At 35.3% G+C, this 17,977-nt stretch overlaps 1 protein-coding gene across 2 annotated transcripts in view; it reads left to right on the forward strand.

The window, feature by feature from the left end:
• Nucleotides 1–10,681, forward strand: part of UBE2D1 (ubiquitin conjugating enzyme E2 D1) — a 40,062-nt gene extending 29,381 nt beyond the window's left edge. The window contains exons 2-7 of one of the 2 annotated variants that reach the window (XM_057531198.1): nucleotides 2,620–2,683; nucleotides 2,777–2,808; nucleotides 4,883–4,960; nucleotides 6,020–6,125; nucleotides 8,961–9,054; nucleotides 9,803–10,681. In XM_057531198.1, coding sequence (XP_057387181.1) covers nucleotides 2,620–2,683; nucleotides 2,777–2,808; nucleotides 4,883–4,960; nucleotides 6,020–6,125; nucleotides 8,961–9,054; nucleotides 9,803–9,848 — 420 coding nt within the window. In that variant the 3' untranslated portion in view covers nucleotides 9,849–10,681. The remainder of the gene's footprint in view (nucleotides 1–2,619; nucleotides 2,684–2,776; nucleotides 2,809–4,882; nucleotides 4,961–6,019; nucleotides 6,126–8,960; nucleotides 9,055–9,802) is intronic. The other variant, XM_057531199.1, reaches the window with a different exon arrangement.
• Nucleotides 10,682–17,977: the final 7,296 nt, after the last annotated feature.

Raw genomic sequence — 17,977 nt, forward strand, 5'->3', positions numbered from 1 at the left:
AATAAGGCTCAAGAAGTTCCATTTACCCATTTACACTAATGTTTAGAAAACTCAACATGATGAATCTTTTCAAAAGCAATCTCCTAACAGACCGAATTAGAAAACAGTTAAGTAAAGCACAGTCATTCTAAAATGGGGCTATGGGGAATTCCCTGGTCGTCCAGTGGTTAGGACTCTGTGCTTCCACTGCAGGGGGCCCAGGTTCGATCCTTGGTGGGGGAACTAAGACCCCACAAGCCACCTGGTGAGGCCAAAAATAAATAAATAAATAAAATGGGGCTATGACTTGGGAACTGCTCCTCCCCCAATCATTTAAACTGGTTCAATAATTGTATTCAGCTACTAGAGAATTGGATGGTTAGGAATCCTGTATTAACTTTACATTTATTTGAATGCCTACTATGTGCCAGAGACTGCTGTATGTTTCATATGTATCATTTTTCTTGTTTGTCATAGAAACTGTGGATGAAAGTCACAATATCACTTTGCATTAAAGAAAACTGAGGCTTATAGAGGAGGAAAAAAAAAGTTTTGCCCAAGATCATGAGGCAGATGAGTGATGGCACCTGGACTTGAGCTTCAAAGCCTTGCTTTTTAAGCACTATCACTGAAATCTTCCTCTTTATTGTTTAACTATACCGGGACCAAAGAAGCTGCTAACTCTGTTTAGTTAATTCTTGTCAGGAAGAGAAGGACAGCAGGAACTGTGGGGAAAAAACAACAAAAACAAAAAGTACTGAGGTATACTGGAAAAGACCCGAAGACTTGGAAGGAGACTTGAGTTTGCACTTGGCTCGGTTACTTAGCTCATATATCACTTTCTTAGGAAAGCCTTTCCCTACTCCTTGTTTGTCTCTATTAGGACACTGAACTGATTGCAGTGATTCTAAGGTGTACATCTTTTTCATTTTAACATTTCTAAAATCTGGACATGTCTTATAATTGTTGGTGTCTTAAAATTAATTGACAGTGTTTCTCCTTAATTATTAGTACATAAAATAAGGATGTGATTTACCATTGATGGCATCTTAGATTTGATGAGTGCAGTATTTGTTTACATGTGTTCCCATGAAAATGTTTACAGCATTCCCACAGTTTTTAAATAACAGGTATATACAGTGATTTTTCTGATTTCTAGTCTAATTCTCTTTTAAGCTCTAGCCCTGTATGTTGAATAAATTTTCCTTTGATTTCACAAGGATCACAGATTCAGTGTATCTGCTTTCCAAATCAACATGTCTTCTAGTATATTCCCGCATCTCAGTAAATGGTATCTACACCTGTAGAAGCTGAAAAGCTAGAAGTCCCACTGCCAGGGTTTGAATACCATTTCCACCCTATACTAGTTCTGTGAGCACACAGTGAAGCGTGTCACCTTTATTCTTCATTTGTAAAATGGGAAGCATAATAACACCTACCTCTCAGGATTATTAAGATGGTAAAACATCGAGTAAATATTAGCTGCTGCTAGTCTTCGACATATATATTTGTGACCTTTCTCCTTCCTCTGTACATGTAATTCATCGTCAATCCTGTTATAAGTAGGCCTTTCACAATATCCCAGATCCATCCTCTTTTTTATCTGCCGCTTTTCCAGTCCAAGCCCCTGTTATAGCCTGTAATAACTAATCTGGTAGCTTCTCCTCTTTCCCATCTGTGATCCATTCAATACATAGACCAGTCAGAGCCATCTTTTAAATCAGATTATGCTACTTCTTAAAACCCCTCCCAATGCACTTGGTATAAAACCCCCAATCCTTAATATGGTGTATATTGTTCTCAGTTTTCTGCCTGGACTCTGCCTACTCTTTCATCCTCATCTTATGCCACTCTGCCTCACGTTACTCATTTCTCCCAAAACTGACTCCCACTCATCCTTTTGATTTCAGCTGAAATGTCACTTTCTCAAAGACATTCCCTTATCTTTGTAACTAAATTAGGTTCTTCAGTTCTAATATATAGTCTTTTATATTGAATTTACACCTTTCATAGTTGGTGGTGATCTTTTCCTTCCCAACTGAAGGTAAATTATTTCCCCAAAGTCATAGAGCTAGTTATGGTAGGATTGGAATGCCAGCCTAGGACTGGCCAACTAAAGCTGTGCCATTTCCATGATCCTTCCTTTGCTTCCTTGAGAGCAGAAAAGAGCATATGAATCAATGTGCTAGCCTTTAAAATATGGCCCAACTGCTCTCCTTTCTTTCCATTTAACCTTCATGTTGTTCCTTAAATATCCATCTCTCTCTGAGCCTTCACTCTCCCAAATTAGATTATAAACTGGTTGAAGTAGGATCTGTTTTTTATATATTATACACCTAGCATTTACATAAGTTACCCTGCATATAATAGATACTCAAAAATAGTTTGTCTTAGGGATGCTAAAGAAAAAAAATTTTTTAATCCATTTAATTTTTTCAGGGTTTGGAGCTGTCTCATGAAGGAATTTAATACCTCATTCCATATTCTTCTACCCATCAGTGACAGAGTATAGTTTATGTGTCCATATTGTGAATAGAACTGCCTAAAATGATTTTTAAATGAGTAGTTTGTGTCTTCATGGATTATTATGCTTGTTTCACTGGAAAAGAATTAACCTTAAGTATTTTTGCCTTGCTTCAGGAATTGAGTGATCTACAGCGCGACCCACCTGCTCACTGTTCGGCTGGACCTGTGGGAGATGACTGTAAGCTTTGCTCTCTTGCTAGGATTTTGCTACCATTAATAATACAGGTTTGAACACTTGTTAATGACTCCAAAACTCCTTTGTTTGTTTCAGTGTTCCACTGGCAAGCAACTATTATGGGGCCCGTAAGTATGATTCATTTGTGTGAAATTAATCCCCTCAGCCATCCTTCATTCTTGGCATTTCACCTTTGATCAGATGTTTGTGGCTAGGGTTGAATTTTCTTGTACTCTGAATCATTCAGAAAGCAAAATATGAGTAAAGGATTTATGATGATTTTCTAGAGCCCTGATGGCAAATACTTGCTGGGAACACATTTACAATACTTTGCCAAATCCTTGATCATTATGCATAATAATGAATCACCCACAATTTGCAACCAGGCTGCGTGTTTATCTTTTTTTAAACACAGGAAGTCAGTTGTTCAGAACTAAGTGTAATTACTCTCACATCAACATTTTAGTAGGTTAGAAATAAGTCTAATTAACCCAGTAATGGAATTCCTACAAGTAACAAGTACCAATTTGCAGTAAGTTTCATCACTGTTCCTGTGTGTGAGAGAAACGGATAAAATATTGCAATGGCTCTATTGTTGCCACATCATGAATTTGCCTCTTTTGTTGCATTGTCCTGAACTCAGAATTACCTGCTATTCTATGACTGGCTTCTCTTAATACTTATTACCTTTGTTAAGATTATTTCTTTCTACACGTGAGAAGCAGTTATGACTTTTCTTTCTGTGGGCAAAAATCTGATTGCATAAGAATGGGCACTGACAGCTCAAATCTACTTTCTGGGTAAAGACTGCATTAGTAACATGTTCCCGTTAACATCATTCTCTCCTCCCTCACTTGAAAGATCTTTATCTAGTAAGTCATAAAGTTTTTAATCATATTGCCTCATGCTTAACTTTTAAAAAATACAACAGTTATTGAATTTTCAGAGCAGGAGTCCTGAGCAAGTGTCTTAAATTACTAAATTGTTTTATTAAGTTAGTTTTTTAAAGGGTGAAGTGCAACATATTTACTTAACAACTTTTAATGAGAATCTAGTTATTTGATTTTCATTGCTTACCAAGAACCTTCAAAATAATATCAAGTCTCACCCTTACCATTTGAATTATAGCCCATCACAAATATTTCTCAGGTGAATCACATGTAGCAAATGGTTACAGTTATGTTACTCATACCCTCTTTATTGTAGTAATGTAAATATGCCACTCAATAATATAATTTGAACATCTAAGAAGACCATATCTGTTGATTGTAATTAACTTACATTTTCTACATTCCTTATAATTTTTGATGAACTAGAATTAAACTACGTGTATAGTAAGAATAATTATACAGTACAGTCCTCTAATGTATATGTAGAAACTTAAGGAGAAAGTAATGATAGCCTTGCTATTATTACCAAAATGTTAATATACATGATACTTTTAATTAAATATAAATGAATGAAAATAGAATTTAAGATATTTTTGCTACTTTTTTCCCCCTTTTCCCTTTTTTTAATCATCCTTTTTTTTTCTTGCTTGTAACATTATAAGTATTTCCTAATTGCTATAAAGAGATATGGCCAAGCTTAAATTCCTCTTGTAAATTTGATTCCTAATTTGATAATTCTATGAAACTGAATTTATCTAGTTTTGTTTGGGGCTTTTTTGCATTTTCCACGTTGTTTTGTAAACTGTTACTAAGTGAAGATTTGAGCTCTAAATTATGTAACAGTGTCACTTAGCCTTTTCTTTTCATAAGTTGGTCCTTTCAGTTCATCTCTATTCTTGCCCCTTAAAGGACCATGAGAACTTAAGTTTTATAATTAAGAAGAAAAACACTAGCCCCAACCCTTTTCTTTTATACTGATTACTGCTACAGAAAATTATTCTTTTCTCACAGCAGTCTTGTGTGTTTACTGATCTTTAACAGTCTATACTCATAAACAGATTTGTTTGGGCAAGTCACACCACTCCACTGTGTATGTCCTATTTTTGTTTGTTTTAAACTATGATGTTGGCATGATTGTTGGAAAGTCCGCCTTCATGCCTGCAAAGAGAAACCTGTTTTTAAGGTAAATGATTTGAACTTATGACAAAATGATGGCATTTTTTTCAAACTGGTATATTTGGAGGGAATCATCTTGGGTGACTAATAATAAATATAGTAATCAAACACTGATGTGATTATTTTGTAATTTCAGCCTGATAGCGCATATCAAGGTGGAGTCTTCTTTCTCACTGTACATTTTCCGACAGACTATCCTTTTAAACCACCAAAGGTATTTTTATTTTTATGATTGACGTGACTCCTGTGTCAGGGGTTTTACTCTCTATCCAGAGATATTTTCATGAAAAGACCGTGGGTAGGTTGGCATGTTCAAACTGTTCTGTAAAACCAGTGAATCTAAAATATGCTTTCTTACTCAAATATTATGTCTGTAAACAGAAGGCAGTATCTGTTAGGCTAGAAATTAGCTTTCCTACCTGTCTTTCCCTCTGCATTAGATATGTGTAGTTTGGGAAGTTTTTATGGTCAAGAGTTAGACTCTTCCATTCAGGGGATTATCTTTCCTAGGTTGACCCTTCTCTCTCAGTTTTTAAGTGTTAACAAACATTTATTGAGCACCTACCATGTTCTGTTGCATTGGGGAATACAAAAGTAAATATGACATAGTCCTTTTATTTAGTGTAGGAAAGATTAAAACACATTCTTATTAAATTTAGCTTAGATCTAAAGAGGAAGCCAACAAATGATGGGGGTGTCAATGAGGGAGAAAATCATTAACAAATTCTGTCACTGAGGAAATAATTACTTTAGATTTTTAAAAACACCTAATTAACATTACATTTGAAACGATGTAACAACTCTCGTGGAAGATTAGAATTCTTGGTGGATTTGTTAGGGCAGGTAATAAGCTGGGGCCCCTCAACTTTCCTCTGGAATAAGGTCAGCAGCCTATTTCTAGATCCAGGTGTCAGTTGATAATCAAATTAAGAAAAGGATTGCTTTGAGGGTTGATGAAAGCCATGGTTAATTACTTCAGGTGCTACTCAACCAGTCATACCACCTATTACAGACTTATTTATCACACTTTCCAAAATACTCCTCAATTCCTTGGGGTTGGGGAGAGCAGGAAACTGACTTTGCTTTCACATTATCAGTAGCTAAAGCTACCTGCACATAAAGTAGATGCTCATCCAGTTTGTGTTGAATACATTTCTCCTCTAAGATCACATAAAATTGAGGACATTTTACCCTAGAGCAAATTGGTTCTGTTTGCTTTCATAGTTCATGGATTGTCACAGTTTTGTTTTGTTTTGTTTTGTTTTATGTTTAGATTGCTTTCACAACAAAAATTTACCATCCAAACATAAACAGTAATGGAAGTATTTGTCTTGATATCCTGAGGTCACAATGGTCACCAGCTCTGACTGTATCAAAAGGTAATTTCATTTATCAGATTTGTAACAGTTGATAACAGTGAGACAGGAAAAATACAGCAGAAATATCTTAGGGACCAAAGTTTAAAAAAACCAATCTACTGTGTTTTCTTCTGCTTTGCTTTTGCTTTCCTTTCATAGCTTTTATATTACTCTTGCTTGGGGGGTTGATGGGCAGATCTAAATGATGAAATGAGAGAAATTTAAAATGTTAGAACTAGGAATTTGGGGATAAGACTGTTGACATTTCACCCCTTTAGTTTGGGCTTTATCTTTAAAAAGAGACAGGGACAGAGAGAGAGACACACAGAAGTAAAAATAAGATTTTAGGACCAGATGTCCCATTCATTAAATGGAATTATTTATTGACATGATGAGTAAAGCTTTACATCTCCTTTACTTCATGTCAGAGGAAATGTCAGATTGGCAGATAAAGTAAATGATTTAAAATGAAAGACAGGAATTCCCTGGCAGTCCAGTAGTTAGGACTCCATGCTTTCACTGCCGAGGGCCCAGCTTCAATCCCTTGTCGATCCCACAAGCTGCATGGTGTGGCCAAAAAAAATGAAAGACATATTTCACACTTTAGAATAATGTAGTATATATAGCATGTTAGTCTAAACTTCAAATAATCAGTAGCATCATTGTAAGGACTGATACATAATCCATGCAGATTCTCAACTTTCACAGTTGCATAGCATTATTCTTTGCTAAATTATGAGATGTGTATATAGGGCATCTGAAGCCGTTTGTTTCACTAGCTAATGTTATTTGCTTTGCCAGCCTCTTAATTTTGTCTTGTTTCTCTAACAGAAGAGAGCCCGAGTTATTGTTTTGAGTTAGAGCCATCTACCCCTGAAAGTAACTTGGTAGTTTCCCCTTTTTATAAAATTTAAGAAAACTGTTTCTCTTGAAGGATTTGGGGGAGGAATCCTTGATTATTAAAAAAATTTTTTTTAAGTAAATGCTACCTGAATATATAACTTGTTTTAAAAATTGATAAGGTTTAGAGGAAGCAGTGTCCATAGCCATGATTATTTCAAGTATTAGATAAGTAACAGCCCTTCAGATCGGTTAGTTATTCATGAATGGCAAATTTTCTGATCTAACATATCCCTATAAAATGTTCATGTAGATTCTAGTGTCCTTTTAAAAATCTTTCACATAATATAACTGTTACACACTAGATATAGGAAAGATACTGTGTCATAGGGTTTTTCAAATTAATATTCTCTTTCCTGGAATAGGATCACAAAATGAAATTCATTTAGCATATGCAGCTAAATACTTAGAGAGCGCAGACTGCCAGATGTTGAACACTTACCTTCTGCCATTGGTAGCATTTTATAAAAAATAGTTTTGTTAGCTTCTAGAAACTGTCCTTTAAGAACAGTTTCAAACAGCCTCAGTTTCCTCATATGTCAAATGGGGATTATAATAGTATTACCACATATGGTTACTATGCAACTAGCACATAGTAAGCATTCAAATGAATGTTATATATTGTTATCTTTTTCCTTATCTGAAAACATTTGATTTGTGTGCATAATAGTGAAATCAGGGCACAGGGCTCTTGGCAGCAGGAGTGGGGAGAAGAGGAACTTCCCTCTTGCCTATTTTATAAAGTAGCTTATATTTTTTTTATTTGTACATTTTTCACTTTTTAATATTTTAAATGTCTTATTTTGCTTTTTATCATGAGTTTAGTTTGGAAACTTTCTGGAGGTGTGAGCCCAGATAACTTCCCCAGTTGGTTTAATATACAGGCTTGAAATTCCATTGGGCAGATGAAAGATTAAAAAGATGAATTAAATATTAGTTTTTGTTAGCCCGTAGCACCCCCTTTCCAAAGTCATTTAAGAATCAACTCTGCCTTCCTTATAAATTCACCTTTGGATTTGTAAGAGTAGGAAAAGATAAAGGAACATAGTAGAGGAAGGTGAAGATGGAATGTTGTTCCAAAAATTCCACGTATCCCCTCAGAAGTGGTGGCATGGAAGCAGACAAATGAGGAACCAGTGTCCTTGTTCCCTTCTTTTTCAGATACTTAGTTGTTTGTTTTTTTAAGTGTAGCTATTTGCATTAGTATTTTGATACAACATGCAAGAAACAACTACTATAATTTATCAATTTTCATTTATATTTAAAAATATACAAGTTATGTAATGATAGCTGTGCCTATTATTTTTAAATGCATTTGCTACAAATAATGTACATGGAATAGAAAAAATTCATTGAAAATAATCTTACAAATCTTCCTTCTTTAGCTCTAAGCCCAAGTAAAACAGTGCATGAGCTCCATCTCCCAAAGCGGTTTGAACTGTTAACTGTAATTTGATTGCTTTACCTTGAACTGTTTAGGACACAGATTTTCTGCATTAAAGTAGAATAAAAAGTGGACAGTTTTCTTATTAAAGTAAAAAAGTATCTCTAAGAAACATCTAAAGTTAGGATGCTATTCTAATATTTTTCCAACTATGTACCATCCAGGGTATATGTGTGTTACCTAAAAAATATTTTTGTAGAGAACTCTTGAGTTTAAAAGTTAATAGCTACTTTGGAGATTCACATTTTAAAAATAAATAGAAATTCAAATAGAATTTAAAATTGCAAAAGTGATAATAATTTTGTATTATATACACTGTATGGTAATTTTGTAATTAAAAAAATTAAAGATATTTGCTGCCAACCAAAATTAATCTCAAATGTAATTTAATGTGTTCATTTTGTTTTTTTCTTTATAAGTTTATTGTCTATTCAGTAAAATTATTTTCACATGTGTAATTCATATAGAGTAGAAAGCTCATTACTTAATATGATGTTCTCTTTTAAATCTAGTTTTATTGTCCATATGTTCTCTGCTTTGTGACCCTAATCCAGATGACCCCTTAGTACCAGATATTGCACAAATCTATAAATCAGACAAAGAAAAGTAAGTGTTTGCTTATATTAGTTTCTATTTGGGTGCATTTCTATGTAGTCTGCCAAAACATAAGTATTATCAATGTATTGAAGTACATTTAGTTATGCTTATTGTGTTTATGTTAAGTTTATCTTTCCAGTGGAGTAAACCTTTCTTTTTAAATTCTGTTACTCCTTTTACAAAAAATCTCATCCCTTCCCACTTGTTGTTTCATCCTTTACTATTTAATAGTACTTGTTCTGCATTTACATAGTATGCATGTTTTTTGATAGTAACTATCAAACTATCTATAATTCTAAGTAGTAAATTTAAAATTTAAAAAGTTGATAATTGGAAATTACTGAATATCATATTCCTTACCTTCTCCCAGGAAAAGTTATCCTTAACTACCCCTAAACTGACCTGATTTTCAAGGTGCTACATCTTGCTGGCACCATTGATTCATTTGCATTTTACAGATAATGACCATTCATTCAGGGTTGGCATTTACAGATTTGTATTAGAAATTGATTTCTTTATTTCGTTGTGTATAACTTAGGTATGTTTTCATATAGGTTGTAAAGAGATCCATTAGTTTAAAAAATCGCTCATGTTTTCTGTTTTATTTATGCATGAACCTAAGTCACATTGACCCAATAATTGGTATATGTATGATTATTGCAGTTAAGCATAAAAAAGGTATACAGTTTTACATAGACAGATCTTCTAAAAGATTTAATTTGTATGTTTTTACTGTATCCCTTTTGTATGTCTACAGATACAACAGACACGCAAGAGAATGGACTCAGAAATATGCAATGTAAAATCAAAAAAAATTTCATATATACCAGAGTACTGTAAAATCTAGGTTTTTTTCAACATTAGCAGTAAATCGAGCACTGTTTACTGTTTCATTGTACCATGAAATCCTTTGATTTTTACCCATTTTAAATGTATTTCTGAAGCAAGACAAAACAAACTTCCAAAAATATTCTTGAGACTGTGATGAGAGCATTTATCATTTTGTATGCATTGAGAAAGACATTTATTATGGTTTTTAAGATACTTGGACATCTGCATCTTCAGCTTACAAGATCTACAATGCATCTGAAAAGCAACCAAATTATTTTTTGCTGAAACTAGATGTTTTTACATGAAAAATACTGTATGTGTTGTCTAAGATGTCGTCAGTTATATAAATCTGTATTCAGATTTCATTCTTTGTTAGCTCACTTTATAATTTGTATTTTTTTACTGTATAGACTAAATATATTCTATTTACATGTATGTCAACTCGTTACTTTTTTCCTGTGAACAGTATTGAAAAAACCCAACAGCTGATAATGAAATGAATTAACTGTCCGTCTCCCTTGTCTTAGGGTATTCTGTAGATTGATTGCAGATTTCTTAAACCTGAAATGATCTTTACACTGTAATTCTCAGTATACTGATTATGGAGAAACACTTGTTTTGATTTTGTTATACTTGACTTAACTTTATTACAATGTGAATTAATTGCACTGCTAAGTAGGAAGACGTGTAACTTTTATTTGTTGCTATTCACATCTGAATTTTTTTCTGTATAGGCAATATTATATTGACACCTTTTACAGATCTTAATGTAGCTTTTTCCATTTAAATAAAATGCTTTTTCTAATATTTGTCTTGATTACTTAAAAAGATAAAAAATTACTTTATAAGTAAGGATCAATACTCTATATAAAATTTTGTATGGAAATTAATTCCAAATTGTAAGGATGAAGTCTGTTGTATTTGGCACTAGTCACCATTAATTATATAAATTTTATTGCTTTAGGTTTCTATTGATATCTGTTTACTAAATTGTCAATCTAGAGGATGATATACACTGGTCCCTTCTTATTGAAGAGAATTTAGGATATGTTGGCATTTGTCTTGGATCACATCTAAAATGAATTATTTTCTACGGTACTGAGATGAATGTAAGACAGTGTCACCTACATTGAAGAAAAGTCTTTATAGACCTGAAGAATAATTAGGTTAATTCATTAAAATGCCCCTCTAGATATAACTGACGTTTTATTTCTTAACATTTTAAAATCTAGAATTTCTAAAACAGAATTTTAGTGCCATCACAGTTTGAAAGAGGACATCCATTTTTTACCGTAGAAGTTATACAGAAAATTCTAAAATGACACTTTCCCTCTGTATTATAAATTGTCAGTTAAAATGATTTAAATGAGCAGGTTATCTTTGCAGATTTTAAAGAAAGCTAGAAAGTTCTAATGTTTTAACTTGGAAAAAAAAATCTCTAATTATTAGCATGCTTACCAAACTTGAGTGTCATTTTTAAGAAGAGTTGTAGCTCTTCTGATTATTTCAGTATCTGTTTAAGTGTGCAAAAATCTGTTATGGGTGTAGTCATTAGCAAAGAATGTAAATCACTTAAGTATTTTACCATGGTTCATTATTATTAAAGCACAAAATAACCCATTGTTAAAAAATGTGTTTTTATAAATGAATGTAAAATAATTAAATGAATTGTGAGATGGATGTTTAAGAAAATATAGGTTTAAAAAGTAACTATATTAAGTGATGTCTTGAAACAGCCATATCATGAAGAATACTACTATGTTATTATAAGCTACATTGGCCCAGAATTTGAACACTCAACATCATTAGATTTAAGTATTTAGTATATTTTGATAATAAAGGGTTTTGTTTGTTGAATATCTTTCACTTTTTAAAAAACTTTTGTGTGGCATTTATTTTTGGAAATGTCTTTTTTTTTCTGTATTAAAGTTTTGAAACTTACCTAACACTCTAACTCTGTTTGCCTTTGCTTACATCTGAATTGTACAACCACTCTCTTGAGTGAGCACAAGTTCTCATAATTAATTTAAAAATCTTAGAAGTTCAGCAATGGCATAATGATCAGCCAGATCAGTATTTTGGGTTTGTTGTTTTGTTTAATTCTAACAAAGGTTACATCAGTTACCTAACTGTAAATCCGAAGCCAAGGACCTTCCTCCTTAGATCAACCATTAATTTAAGGACCTCCTGGGAGTGAGGAAAATGGATAGTCTTTTGGAGTTTTACAGTCCTACCTCTTGAAGTCTTGGATTCTGAACACTCGTAACTGCCACATACAATAAATCCATGATACAGGCTGTAAGGGGTAACCTCACCCTCATCCCCCCCAACTATCTCTAATTCCTGAACAAGCTTTACACATGCATATGTAAATCATATACAATTATTCATTTTTGCTTTACATTATACCCCCACCCCTCCATGAACTCTGTTAGGGAAAATTTTAAATTTACTTTGTCAATTAAGCAATTTCAAAGGATCAAAAAGTATTAGGTGAGGAACACAAACACAGAGCACCAGGGCAACCCTAAGAGTTAATATTCAGAAGAGTAACTTTTGGGGCTTCCCTGGTGGTGCAGTGGTTAAGAATCCACCTGCCATTGCTGGGGACACGGGTTCAAGCCCTGGTCCGGGAAGATCCCACATGCCGCGGAGCAGCTAAGCCCGTGCACCACAACTACTGAGCCTGCGCTCTAGAGCCCGCGAGCCCCAACTACTGAGCCCACGTGCTACAACTACTGAAGCCTGTGCGCCTAGAGCCCGTGCTCCGCAACAAGAGAAGCCACCACAACGAGAAGCCCATGCACCGCAATGAAGAGTAGCCCCTGCTCGCCGCAACTAGAGAAAGTCCGTGCGCAGCAACGAAGACCCAATGCAGCCCAAAATAAATAAGAGTAACTTTTTTTTAAACTTAATGATAAAAACAATACCACATGTAGTTTTTCATTTCTCATTATTTTATCACAATGATATGTTTATCTTCTTTGTACATGATTCCAGTCATTGATGTTTCACAGAATCCTGCTCTCTAACAGTTCTGTATTTTTAAGGTGGAAAGATTGGGGAAATGAATTTTCCTCTCGGATTAAGAGAGATTCTTGGTGAAGCTATTTATATCCTGTCTATTTGTTGGTAGTCAATTTGAACTGGATTCAGAGTCCAGTCCAGTCCAATGTTTTAAAATTTGAGTTCTGCAGTAGAATCATTGGTCCTGTTACTCATTTTTATTAGGACTAGCCATGGAAAATGTGATTAATACTCTAGCCACGGCCATATAGCTTCAGTGTATTCAAATTGTTGACTTTGGTCTGTTAAGATACAGCACTTATCTTTTTAGTTGACTTTGGTCTGTTAAGATACAGCACTTATCTTTTTAGTTTAAATCTTTTGTGATTATTAATATAATAAAATAACAAACATGAATTTTAAAAGTATACTTCTAGCACTCTATCAATGTAAACTATGACTGCCGAAAATTTTCTTTAAAGCAGAAGTTTAATTGCAGTTAAATAGCCCTAAAATGTAATTCAGATTATTTGTGAAAGTTCTAATTTTTTACAGTGCTTCTCTTTGACTATTCCGACAGTTGTGTTGTACAAACAGGGCAGCAGGTAGAGATTCATCTAATTTCACTTGTAAAAATTCATCTGCATAGATAACTAGTCATTTCTAAAAAAAAAATTTTTTGTACTTACATCTGCAAACTCCTAAACTGTATATTGATACACTTTGACCAGGAGTTTTTTCAGTAGTAGTGATAACTGAAAATTTGTGGACAGCTGACGTTTTGGGTAATAGAAATAATTTGTAACACAATAGTGTATTGATGATAACCTAATAGTGTTTTATCACTTATTTGTATCATGTTACATTTAAATTTCTGCTCTCATTATCCTGTTATATATGTAAGAATGTGGTTTTAAATTGTAAATGAACTGAACTAATAGGAAGAGGGAATATTCACCTAAAAGTTCTAGCATTTGGAGGCATTTTTGTATAATAAGATACATTTTTTAAAAAACTTAGCGCTCTCTTAGGTTCTACTGTTGTAGAGGGAGGGATGTGCCTTTCTTACCCCAGGAGGAAGTTGCTTTTTTTTTTTTTTAATATTTATTTATTTATTTATTTATCTTTGGCTGTGTTGGGTCCTCGGTTCGTGCGAGGGCTTTCTCCAGTTGCGGCAAGCGGGGGCCGCTCTTCATCGCGGTGCGCGGGCCTTTCTCTATCGCGGCCCCTCCCGTTGCGGGGCACAGGCTCCAGACGCGCAGGCTCAGCAATTGTGGCTCACGGGCCCAGCTGCTCCGTGGCATGTGGGATCTTCCCAGACCAGGGCTCGAACCCGTGTCCCCTGCATTAGCAGGCAGATTCTCAACCACTGCGCCACCAGGGAAGCCCGAGGAAGTTGCTTTTTATTATGATGGCACATGTACAGGTTCTGAGCTATGCTTCCTCATATCATTTGCTTGCTTTTGTTAAAATCTTTTTAGTGCAAAAGATCACTATGAGTTGCATGTAAGACTTTATTGTAAACTTAATATACATATTGTGGGGAACAGTTGTGACACCACTTGTGTAAGCACTCCTGATACACCGGTTTAGGTGGTCCAGTGACCACCCACACATTCAGTGTGTCAATAGAAGAATTCACCAGACTAAGCATATGTTCATACTCACAGCTAAGATTTATTATAGCGACACAGCAAAGATACACAGCTCCCTCAGTAGGGGGAAAAGACAGATCATGAAGGAAATCATGAAGCTCTCTCTGAAGGGGCCACACAGAGCTCACTCTCCCTCCAACAGTGAAATGCAGGAACACAGGCACAGTGTTTCTGCCCAGGGAAGCCTGTTTGAAATGCAAAGTGCAGGGGTTTTAATAGGGGCTAAACCATGTAGGCACCCTTTGCCCACCAAAACTCCAGGCTCCCAGAAGGTAAGCAGGTGTTCACTGAAATCACATTGTTTATTTAAAAAGTCTAGTCAGGCTGGCATAGCAGATAGAACCTTATATCACATAGGGAAAGCTTTAAAAGCCATATTCCTTGATGCCAGCTGAAGGCCAACCTGGTAAGCCCTTCTAAAAATCAGACCTGCACTATTCATTGAAAAGACTGTTCTTTCCCCTTGAAAAGGTCTCTGTACCCTTGTCGAAAATCAACTGACCCTAGAGGTTTTTTATGGACTCTGAATTCTGTTCTAATGACCTATATGTCTTATGCTAACACCACACCACATTGATGACTGTAGCTGCATAGTAACTTTTGAAATCAAGAAGTGTGGATTTTCCAACTTTGTTCTTTTACAATATTGTTCTGACTATTCACATCCCTCGTGATTCAAAATGCATTTTAGGATCAGCTTCTCCATTTCTTCTGCTGAGATTTTCATTGGGATTTTACTGGATCTCTAGGGCAGTTTTGGTAAAGTTGGCATTTTTGTCCTGGTTATCTATTGCTGAATGACAAACCACCCTCAAATAAGTGATATAAAAGAACAGTTCTTGCTCATAAATTCTGTTGGGTCAGGAATTGGAATGGGGCACAGTAGGGAGGGCTTGTCTATTCCATGTACTTAGGGCTTCAGCTCAGGTGATTCAAATGGCTGGAGGTGGAAATCATTGGGAGGCTTCTGAGATGTTGGCACCTGGATGAGCACTGTCTACTAGAGCACTTATTAAAAGCCTTTCTAGGACTTCCCTGGTGGCGCAGTGGTTAAGAGTCTGCCTGCCAATGCAGGGGACACGGGTTCGATCCCTGGTCCAGGAAGATCCCGCATGCCACGGAGCAACTAAGCCCCTGTGCCACAACTACTGAGCTTGCGCTCTAGAGCCCACGAGCCACAACTACTGAGCCCACGTGCCACAACTACTGAAGCCCGCGTGCCACAACTACTGAAGCCCGCGTGCCTAGAGCCCGTCCTCTGCAACAAGAGAAGCCACCGCAATGAGAAGCCTGTGCACTGCAATGAAGAGTAGCCCCCGCTCTCTGCAACTAGAGAAAGCCCGTGCACAGCAACGAAGACCCAACACAGCTAAAAATATATAATAAATAAATAAATAAATAAATAAATAAATAAATAAATAAAAGCCTTTCTGTGTGGCTTGAACTTCTCACAACATAGCAGCTCAGTGCCAACAGGCAGCATCTGGAGAGCAGGTCTACCAAGAGAAGGAGGAGAAAGTCCTATGACCTTTTATGATATAGCTTTTGAAGTCACATAGTGTCACTTCTTGTGTGAAGCAGTAACAAACCCTCTCAAATTCAAGGGAAGGGAACATAGACTCCCACTTCTCCATGAGAAGGAATTTGGGGTCACCATCACATCTTACTGAATCTTCCATGAATATATAGATCACTCAGTGTACTTAGGCTGTCTTTAATTTCTGACTGTTTTGTAGTTGGCTGTGCAGAGGTCTTGTACATTTTTCATTGGAGTTATCCCTTGGTACCTTATTTTTTAAACCTTGCTTTCAGACCCAGAATGTGGTAAATTTTGATAAATGGTCCATTTGTGTTTGAATATAATACGAACCTGTTACTAGGTACAGAGTTTATATATGTGCCAATTCGATCAAGTTTGTTAATTGTGCTCACAATATTTGCTTTTTCTCACAGCCATAATGGGTGATGTGTGCAAGTTTCCCGTTTATGATTGTGAAATTGTCTATTTATTAGTTTATATTTGCTGTAAAGATTTTGAAGTCATATTATTGGATACACACACACACGCACAATACACTCATGAAATCGTGATGTTTTACTGGCAGAATGATCCCTTTCTCATTAAGAAATGTCTTTATTTATCTCTAATAATGCTTTTGGCTTAAAGTCTACTTTAATATTAATATAGCTTTCTTTTTGGCTAGTATTTGCAGTGTATATCTCTCTCTGTTCTTTAACTTTGGACCTTTCTGTGTCTTTTTAAAAATGTCTCCTGCACTCATTATAGTGAGTTTAATAAAACCATTATTTGGTTTTATTTGATTTGGTTTTTATCCAATATGACAATTTTAGTATTTTAATTGGAGTATTTAGTCCTTTGCATTTAATGGAATTACTGATGTTGGTTGGGTTTCTACCTACTACGTTCCTGATTTATTTATTTATTTACTTGGCCACGCTGCGTGGCTTGAGATATCTTAGTTCCCTGACCAGGGATTGAACCCGGGCCACAACAGTGAAAGCGCCGTGTCCTAACCACTGGATTGCCAGGGAGTTCCTGTGCTGATTTTTTTTAAACCATGTTTTATTTTTTCCTCCTTTCTTGCCCTCTTTTGGATTAATCAATTTTTATAATAGTCCCATTTTTTCCCTCTAATAACTTGTTAGGGAACTTCCTTGGTGGCGCAGTGGTTAAAAATCCGCCTGCCAATGCAGGGGACATGGGTTCGAGCCCTGGTCCGGGAAGATCCCACGTGGGAGAGAGCAACTAAGCTCATGAGCCTAGAGCCCGTGCTCGGAAACAAGGAGAAGGCACTGTAATGAGAAGCCCGCGCACCGCAACGAAGAGTAGCCCCCCACTCACCACAACTGGAGAAAGCCCGTGCACAGCAACAAAGATCCAACGCAGCCAAAAATAAACAAATTTATTTTAAAAAATAACTTATTAGTTCCACATCCTTTTATTTTTTTATGTGTGTGATTACCCTGAATTAAAAGATCCATCTGTCTTATTAAGTTTAATATGAATTATTACTTATACCATTTTCCCAGTAATGTAAGAACCTTAAACTATTTGGGCCTTGTTACTCCTTTCCCACTTTTTGCATTATCATTATGAAGTTTGATTCTACATGTATGTTGAATTCCACAAGACATTAATATTCTTATTTTGTATGTTATTGCCAGTATACTGACCTCCATATATACTTTTCCAGTGGTCTTCATTGCTTCTTGAATTTTCATGTTTCTATCTGAGATCATTTGCCTTCTGACTAAAGAACTTCATTTAGTATTTCTTTTAGTGCAAGTCTTCTGGTGACAAATACTTTTTTTTTTTCTTGAAATGTTTTTATCTTGCTATCATCTGTATAGGATATTTTCTCTGGGAATAGAAGTTAGCTTATTTTCTTTCAGCACTTTAAAGATATCATTCCATTGTC

Source organism: Balaenoptera acutorostrata, chromosome 16 (genome assembly GCF_949987535.1).
Source record: "Balaenoptera acutorostrata chromosome 16, mBalAcu1.1, whole genome shotgun sequence".
Classification (NCBI taxonomy): domain Eukaryota; kingdom Metazoa; phylum Chordata; class Mammalia; order Artiodactyla; family Balaenopteridae; genus Balaenoptera; species Balaenoptera acutorostrata.